Source organism: Aedes albopictus, chromosome 3 (genome assembly GCF_035046485.1).
Source record: "Aedes albopictus strain Foshan chromosome 3, AalbF5, whole genome shotgun sequence".
Lineage (NCBI taxonomy): Eukaryota > Metazoa > Arthropoda > Insecta > Diptera > Culicidae > Aedes > Aedes albopictus.
Window position 1 is genome coordinate 360,615,584 of NC_085138.1, and position 8,334 is coordinate 360,623,917.

General features: G+C 42.5%; 1 protein-coding gene across 1 annotated transcript; it reads right to left on the minus strand.

The window, feature by feature from the left end:
• Positions 1-5,521: 5,521 nt before the first annotated feature.
• On the minus strand, positions 5,522-8,035 carry LOC134291747 (uncharacterized). The gene is made up of 2 exons (XM_062859879.1): positions 5,986-8,035; positions 5,522-5,924 (listed from the first exon to the last, which is right to left on the minus strand). Exon 1 carries the CDS (start codon positions 7,931-7,933, stop codon positions 6,155-6,157), a length of 1,779 nt encoding a protein of 592 aa, XP_062715863.1. The 5' UTR covers positions 7,934-8,035; the 3' UTR covers positions 5,522-5,924; positions 5,986-6,154.
• Positions 8,036-8,334: the final 299 nt, after the last annotated feature.

An 8,334-nucleotide genomic window follows, 5' to 3' on the forward strand; every position in this document is an offset into this window, starting at 1 on the left:
TTTTTGTTAACGAAATAGCAACTTAAACATCAAATAGGTATTTATTTTATTTTGCTATACACTAATAATATGACAGCCTTATTCAACTTAGCCTATACTTGGCTACCCGTCATAAGTATATACTCAAAAAATGTATTGCAACAATATTGTATCGTATTTACTCACCTTGATATCTCCAATACCTTACAAAGATGCTGTCTTCATCAATGTTATTCAGAAGCCCAAAGCAACAACTTTTCTGAAAGCGGCATTTTTGTAGGTGTTCTGGTTTTAGAGATATCGAGGTGAGTTAGGGTGATTCAATATTATTGCAATACTTTTTGTAAGTCTCTACTTATGACGGATAGTGTATGTCTTTTAGTAATAGATACTAGATTTCCTAAGCACATCTCTTGCACATCTGATCATAATCGAAGTCACCTGCATCTGGTGTTGCGTTTATTGAAGCAGAAGCTTCCCGTTTGTGGCGGAAGAACAATTTTATCGTTTTCATAAAGACGTACTGCCATTATATTTGACGAATTTTGCTCTGGAGATGATTTCCTTGCCAGATGTTCTCGAACAAACTTATGTCGTATATGCAGTCTTTCGCCTGCTTGTTCGCTAACGAAGATCAGTGGTGGATATGGTCAATGCAAAAGAAAAGTTTTGTAATTAATCAAGTTCAATTGCACAAAAAAAACAAAACTCTTCAAGTTAGATATAAATTCCTCAAGATGTTGATATTGACTTGATTTTTTTGTATTCGGCTAGATACTTTGCTGTACGTACTGTGCAAAATCAGACACCCTGTCCAAAAAGTCTTGTACGCTATATTCTCTCTCTCTCTCTCTCTCTTCTTGGCGTAACGTCCTCACTGGGACAAAGCCTGCTTCTCAGCTTAGTGTTCAATGAGCACTTCCACAGTTTTTAACTGAGAGCTTCCTCTGCCAATGACCATTTTGCATGTGTATATCGTGTGGCAGGCACGAAGATACTCTATGCCCAAGGAAGTCAAGGAAATTTCCTTTACGAAAAGATCCTGGACCGACCGGGAATCGAACCCGTCACCCTCAGCATGGTCATGCTGAATACCCGTGCGTTTACCGCCTCGGCTATATGGGCCCTTGCACGCTATATTACACACACTCAATTCTTTCTTTGCACGGGTTGTTTTTCGACATAACTCAATCAATTTTTAATCAATCCACATTAAAATTGACGGTCAGTACTATCCGTATACGAAAAATAAAGTCAATATGTTGATACACACATCAATTCTGAGGAAATGCTGTCGTTCATTTGACATTATGTCAAGGGAATTTCAATAATGCCAACCCCGGACCGTCAAAAAAATCGAGCCCAACACTCTCAGCATGGTTTTGCTGAATACTCGCGCGTTCAGCGCTTCGGCTATATGTGTTCTACCTGTGCATTAATCAGTCATTAATGAACTCGTATGGATATTATCTTTCAAACAAGCTTCAAGCTTTTTGATTGTTTTTTTTTTTTTCATTTAACCCCATTGTACCCTAAATTTCCAAATTTCATAGGATGCAGTGATATTACTGGTTAGCTCTTCATCAATATTAACTCATACCATGCATAGAAGTTTCAAGTTAGAGTTGTTTTAATGCAAAAACAGTAAAAAAATAAGTTTATAGGGGAGTTTGGGTAAATTAAGCTCTAAAACTATATGCTGCCGTCGCCTCCCGTCTATGGGGCTATGCGCAAACAACATTTAGGATATTGTTGGAGTATATAAGCAATGGCTCATCGTTTGGAAATGTTTGGAATCGGTGGTATAAGGATGAGAACTACTCATATTTGTATGCGGAAAAACCAATATAACCAATAATTTAAGATCAAACTCGCCAAAAACGGTTTCTTCAGGAATAAACCATGTGTATTCGACCATTTATTTAGTTATTGTCACGTTAAAAAATCATAAATAAAAATATAAAATGAATTTCTACCTTGAAAATATACCATTGCCTAATTGACCCCACAACACCCTAAAATTCCAACATTTTAATAACTTTTTGTATATAACGTTACTCAATGGGAGTGGGGCGATGGTATCCCAGCGAAATAATCATTAAAATCATAACAAGTGCCGTAAAATAACAGAAATTCACAAATTGTAGGGGAACTGGGGTAAAACGGGCTCTATAACTCGCTTCAGAGAAGTTGCCCATACATGAATCATCCACCAACCAATTCTTGAGAAAATTTGCTTTCGAATAAGCCATTGATGGTCACATAGTGTCTTGTATTAAGAAAGTTATTATTTTTTTCCACCTTTGGGCTTGATTTTGCCCAATGTGCAACGGGGAAGGTTCTCGAAAAAATCATTCCCAACAGACGGTTGAAGTACACCGAGTGTGTAGATGGTTTCTCGAGCAATCAGTTCGGCTTCCGAAAGAGGACCGTAGGGCGTAGAAGCTAACTTATCAGTTCCTAAAACTGCGGAGAATGCTGTCTGGGTAGAGTTTTTTTTTCAGGATCATATTTAGCCACATACGATCTGGTTCAGATTACTAAATGAATTTCAATTCATCTTTAAAAAAAGATCTTATATCATTTAGTTTTATCTAAATCTATGGTTCGTGTAGCAGTGATGTATATGAAATCCTCTGAGATTTTTATAAACCTAGCAGTTATTGCCATGTACACTTTGCTTCACGAGCCTCGATGGTAAATCGACTAGAATATGTCATTGTTATGTGTTTCGTGCTTTTATTGACCCAGGCCAGTAATATGCATGCGGTAGAAAATATGTATGTCTCAACCAACCACTCATCAGTAACGACAACGCAACGCATCGAAGGTTTATTTTTATAACCTCCTGTCTGGTCCTAGTATGTATCGTCGCTACACTGCACGGGATGTACACATTGCACCACAAAGACCGCAGACAGACAAACAGCCATGCGAGGGTCACATCCTCATCACTGCTTGGATGTCGCCGGCCATCCTCGTCTCAGGATAAGGAGCGGCAGGGTAGGCCTCTTCAAAAGGAAGTGTCTCAAAAGTTTGTCTCAATATCTCAGTATGACGAGTGTACCTACAACATTCCATGAATTGTAATTTCATTTGATTGCCTCTCCGGACACCACCACGATGCAGTTCGGATGGGGGTGGGCAGTTTAATGGGTATGGCTACGAGACACGACAAAAGGGCGCGAGATGTCTTGGAGTTTATGAATACATTTATGGACGGCAGTATGATGGATTGATGACAAGTTTACACAATGTGCTGCGCTGGTATCTGCATTGCACATGCATGTATGAGCTGTTTCTGTTGGTTAATGCTATTTGCTGTTGTGGTGCTACGCGTTGGTCCTCATCGATGATCACTCCGATCGTGCGTTTTTATTTGCTAACCACGAAGGACATGTCTGCGGTTTGTCGTAGACTGTCTGCTTGTGGTGTTGAATGAGTGTAAGGAACAAGATGTTTCTACCGCAACATCTTAAATTTCACCAACGCCATCCAAGCTCGCAGTTTCATTATCGAAACGAAATATCCCATACACCCGTTTCCCATTAAGCTCGTCCAAACCGTTAGGTCACGTGAGGATATTAACTTCAGCATCCTTTTACGTACTTTCCTCAGTCCTGCGAGTTCAACTGAAACGGTCAAATTCAATTTTCCCCGAACAGTAGTGAAACCCCATCATCAGCATCATCCTCTTGTTGCTAAGTAGAAGCTAAAGGACTTCTTCGGTTGCGAATTGATGCTGAATCACACAACAGCATCATAAGCAGTAGGAGCAGCTAGGTGGAACCAGTAGTAGCCCACGATGACGGTCAAAACCCTCAGGATTTCGAGCTGGGGTCGCTTGGACAGGGGGAGGGGGGACTGCTGCTGTCAGGCTCTGATTGAATAACTGTCGGTACGTGTCCGGTCGGTCCGAGCATGTCCAGGAACAACCGTCTATGAAGTTGGCGATTCTACTCTTTTGTGTGACGTCCGAACGATATATAATCAGAAATAGGATACATGTAGCTGGAGCACTCAGGTTTACTATGTGTAAACTTTAAAATTCTTACATTCATATTTTATCAATTTCCACAAATTTCATTTTTACATCCCCTCTGAAAAGTGTATGATTCAGTCAACTTTTAATAGATATTCTGTTTAGATCAAAGATTTAAATGAAGAAGAAAAACTGAAATTACCATTTCTTCAATAATGAAATACAAATCGGCACCAACATTTCAAAAGGGCGTAACTGCATTTTGAAACAAACCCCTCTTTCACATCTGTGGATCGTATTTCAATGCCGCCATGCAAATCACCGCCAGTATAGGAAAGAAGAGCAATTTCTCTGTCTAGTAATGTTTGTGAATTTTGTGGGAAACTTAAAATATGACCCACAGATGTGAAAGAGTGGTTTGTTTCAAAATGCAGTTACGCCCTTTTGAAATGTTGGTGCCGAAATACGAAAAAGGAGTTTTTCTATTACAATAATATCTCCAATCCTTGAAGATAAAAGGCAGCGTACAGGTAGAGCACCCGTGGTTCATTGCTCCGGATGTTGAACTGTTTTCCGAATTAGTTTCACATTTTCTGCTTCAAGCGCTCGCACCAGATCACAGGATGCTGGCAAAACTTCTTCCAACGAATCCTAGCAGCGATGACGGAGTCAACGGATTTCCGAGGCAACCGACGGGGCAAGCAAGATTCCAATCCGTTTCTAATATGTGTGGGGCTCCGAACTCAATTTGCTCGGATGTTTGCTCGTATCTCCCAAGCCAACAGCGTCCCATATTATTGTATCGCTCCTCCTTTCAATTGGTTTGCCTCTCCTGCCGATGAGTGTTGCTTCTAATCTCTTCACAATGCAGCTCCAAGCTGGTTCTGTTATTACGTACGTTCGTAGATGTGTATTCGATGGATGGGGCGAGTAAAAATAAACGAACCGAATTGAACCGATACGGACAACCGAACGAGCGAACGACTACAGCTGAAAATGAGAAACCGTTGAACTCTTATCAGCTACCAATACCTTCTTAATAGAAAGAAGGGAGTGGGAGGTAAGATGCGTTCAAGCGCGGCGAGTCCTGACCTAGGACAAATTCCTGCCCGAAAAAAAGGTGAGCATTAGATAGCGGTAGTCACGGGTGGAGGCATTCAGGCACGTAATCAGTTGACTGGGGTTGATGGAGCTGGCTATGCTAGATGATCTAATGTTTCAGGTGAGTGGGTTTCTATATTGGTTTGTGCAGTATGAAGTATGGAAGGAAATGTTATTTCATTGGCTGTTGATATTTAACTCAGGAACTTTTTGTGATAGATACACTAACCGTGGAGTTCCTTAACCTCAGTTCTTCAGTTATTTTTTTCTTCTTGGCGTAACGTCCCAACTAGAACAAAGCCTGCTAACACAGTTATTAACTGAGAGCTCCCTCTGCCAATGGTCATGTCTAGTGTGTATAGCGTGTGTTGGGCGGTAGGGTTTGGTTGATTTTGTGAAGAATTTATTGAGTAATTACAAAATTCCTGAAGGAAAAAAGTGACATTACAAAGTGTTCGCATGTGGATTAATTTGTTCTTACTGTAGTCTAGCTACCACTCAACAGAAGTTCTTCAACACCAGGTGGTGGTCCACTATTTGCGGTTGTTACTGTAAGATCTGTTAATGGGTGCGGTAAAACTAAATACAATGGGACTGAGTATGAAAACAGGACCTCTTACCCTAAACTGCTTAAATGGAGATTCAAATGGAACTTAATTGGCTACTATTGCTGACAAATCTCGCAGAATTCTAGCTGTAGGATCATAACATATCAATTATTTAATGGAAAGCAATTCATTGATGGTCATACCGTTAATTAACTTTAAATTGATAGGATTAAGATTTAATTCAGTCGATATATGCCTTTCAATTGACGTGTCCGAATTCATTTGCTTTCCAAGCGACACTTTTATCAACCAGGCTGTAACGATTGGCATATGATTAGCACAGTATTTCACATTAGGTATGATTGTTTTCAACACCTGGGATAATATCAACAATTCTAGATAGGCGCAAACAATTCTAACTGTAGCAATCCAAACTCATAAAGATATTCCACTTAATTTCATAGGTGTTTATCACAAGCACAGTCATCACCGAGCGAACGTAATTTCATGTCTATTGACAAAGATGCATTGTGGTGTGTACTTCTCAACTTCGAACGATCCTCTCCGTAGGTGCTGGGTGTGACAAATCAGCTATAGCTGGAGTGGGGCATATGGTGTTCGACGGGCGTTGATGTAGCGTACCCAACACTCCCCCCCGAATGCGGTCGTTCAGGGCTGCATTGGTTCTAACGCCTACGTCGAGCACGGCGAGCTTCACTGCGGGCCGCTCATAAATACCTTGGGAAGTCTGCACGGTGGCACTCCTCACTTGGTTATCTGGTCCTTGTTTGACGCCAATAACGCGGCCTTTCGGCCAGCTATTCCGTGGAAGTTTTGGGTCTACGATGACAACCAGATCGTTGACTCTAATCGGTTCCACATCTGTGAACCATTTCGTGCGTCGGGTAATATACGGCAAGTAATCTCGTAGCCATTGCCTCCAAAACTGGTTGGCCAGGCTCTGCGAAACTTTCCAAGAATTTTTCAACAATTCCGAACTGTCACTGAAAGGTACCCACGATCGCAATCCATTGCTAGAACCCAGTAAGAAATGGTTTGGGGTTAATACTGGCGACTGGTCGTCGTCCAACGGTAGATTGGTCATCGGGCGCGAATTGACCACATTCTCGACCTCCGTCAACATGTTTTCCAGGACTTCATGAGACATCGTCCTGCTCGGTTTTAGTTTAGCAAGGTTCTGCTTCACGATACGCACGAGGCGCTCCCATGCGCCGCCCATATGCGGCGAAGCCGGTGGGATGAATTTCCAGGACGTATGAGAAGTTGTAAACTCGGTTTCGAACCTCGCTCGGTCCAGGTTCTCCATAGCTTCCTCTAATTCGTTGCTGGCGCCTTGAAAATTTGTCCCGTGATCGCTGTAAATAACCGCCGGAACACCTCTCCTGGCCATGACGTTCCTGAGGGCCATTATACATGAATCGGTGGTCATAGAGTGAACTATCTGCAAGTGAACGGCTCGAGTGGTGAGGCAGGTAGCTAGAAGTACCCACCGCTTTTCTAAACGACGTCCCAGAATGATCACATAGGGGCCGAAGTAGTCCACTCCCATGTACGTGAAAGGACGAGCGTAAGCAGCTAATCGAGGTAAGGGTAAATCCCCCATGGCCGGCGGTTCTGGCCGCGCAGAGTCGTTCTTGCACTGCTGGCAGTCTCGCCGGACCTTGTTATATGTAGCCTTCAGTTGGGGAATACTAAACTTTTGTCGCAGTTCGTTGATGGTGACATTATGGTTTTGGTGATGGTATTTCCTGTGATAATGGGACACAACTAGACTAGTGACGTGATGAGCCTTAGGAAGGATAATGGGGTTGACAGTCTCCTGATTGATGAACCGACACTCTCCGGTTCTACCACGTACGCGTAGCAGATCATCTTTATCGAGGAACGGACAAAGGTTGTGTATTGAGCTGCTCTTTGGAATGACAAGCTTGGAGTTTTCTGACATTCTCCTGTCTAACAAAACTGCTACTTCATCGGCGAAGACACTCCGTTGAGCAAGTCGATAGAAATAGTTTTCAGCTTCAGCCAGCTCCGATGACGTCAAAGGCCCAAAGCTCCTCTCCTGTTCGGAAATCCTTGTATTTTTGACAAAACGGAACACGTAAGCCATACGGCGTAGCAGTTCGGTCCATTTGGAGAATCTATGAGGATCAATGATTGCTTCAGATGACACAAGATGCACAAGCAGATGAGGACGTAATTCTTCTACAGTTGTTCCAGAAGTTTGATGCTTGACGGGCCATTCTGCTTCCGGTTTGCTTAAAAAATCCGGCCCGTTCAGCCACCGGCTGGATCCACTCATGTCTGGAACTCGTTTCCATTTGGTTCCTTCATCTGCGACGTTTTGTTTCGTTTGTATCCATTGCCATTCTCTAACATCAGATGTTTCCAATATTTCACTTACACGAAACGCGACGAATTGGCTGTATCGCCGATGGTCAGATTGAATCCAACTGATAACGTCCGTTGAATCGGTCCAAAAGAAACGCCGGTTTACCTTGATAGTGAGAGATTGCTGTATGGTGTTCGCTAATCTTACTCCGATGACGCTGGCCTGAAGCTCTGAGCGTGGGATCGATAGGAACTTGATCGGTGCAACACGAGTTTTCGATCCCACTAACGCTGTTTCGATTGTTTGTCTCTCCTGAAATCGAAGATAAGCCACTGCTGCAAATCCCGTCTCGCTAGCGTCAACAAAAACGT

Bases quoted from the DNA above. Each gene is read 5' to 3' on its own strand.
- LOC134291747 (XM_062859879.1), bottom strand. From the start codon at position 7,933: ATGAGTGGATCCAGCCGGTGGCTGAACGGGCCGGATTTTTTAAGCAAA.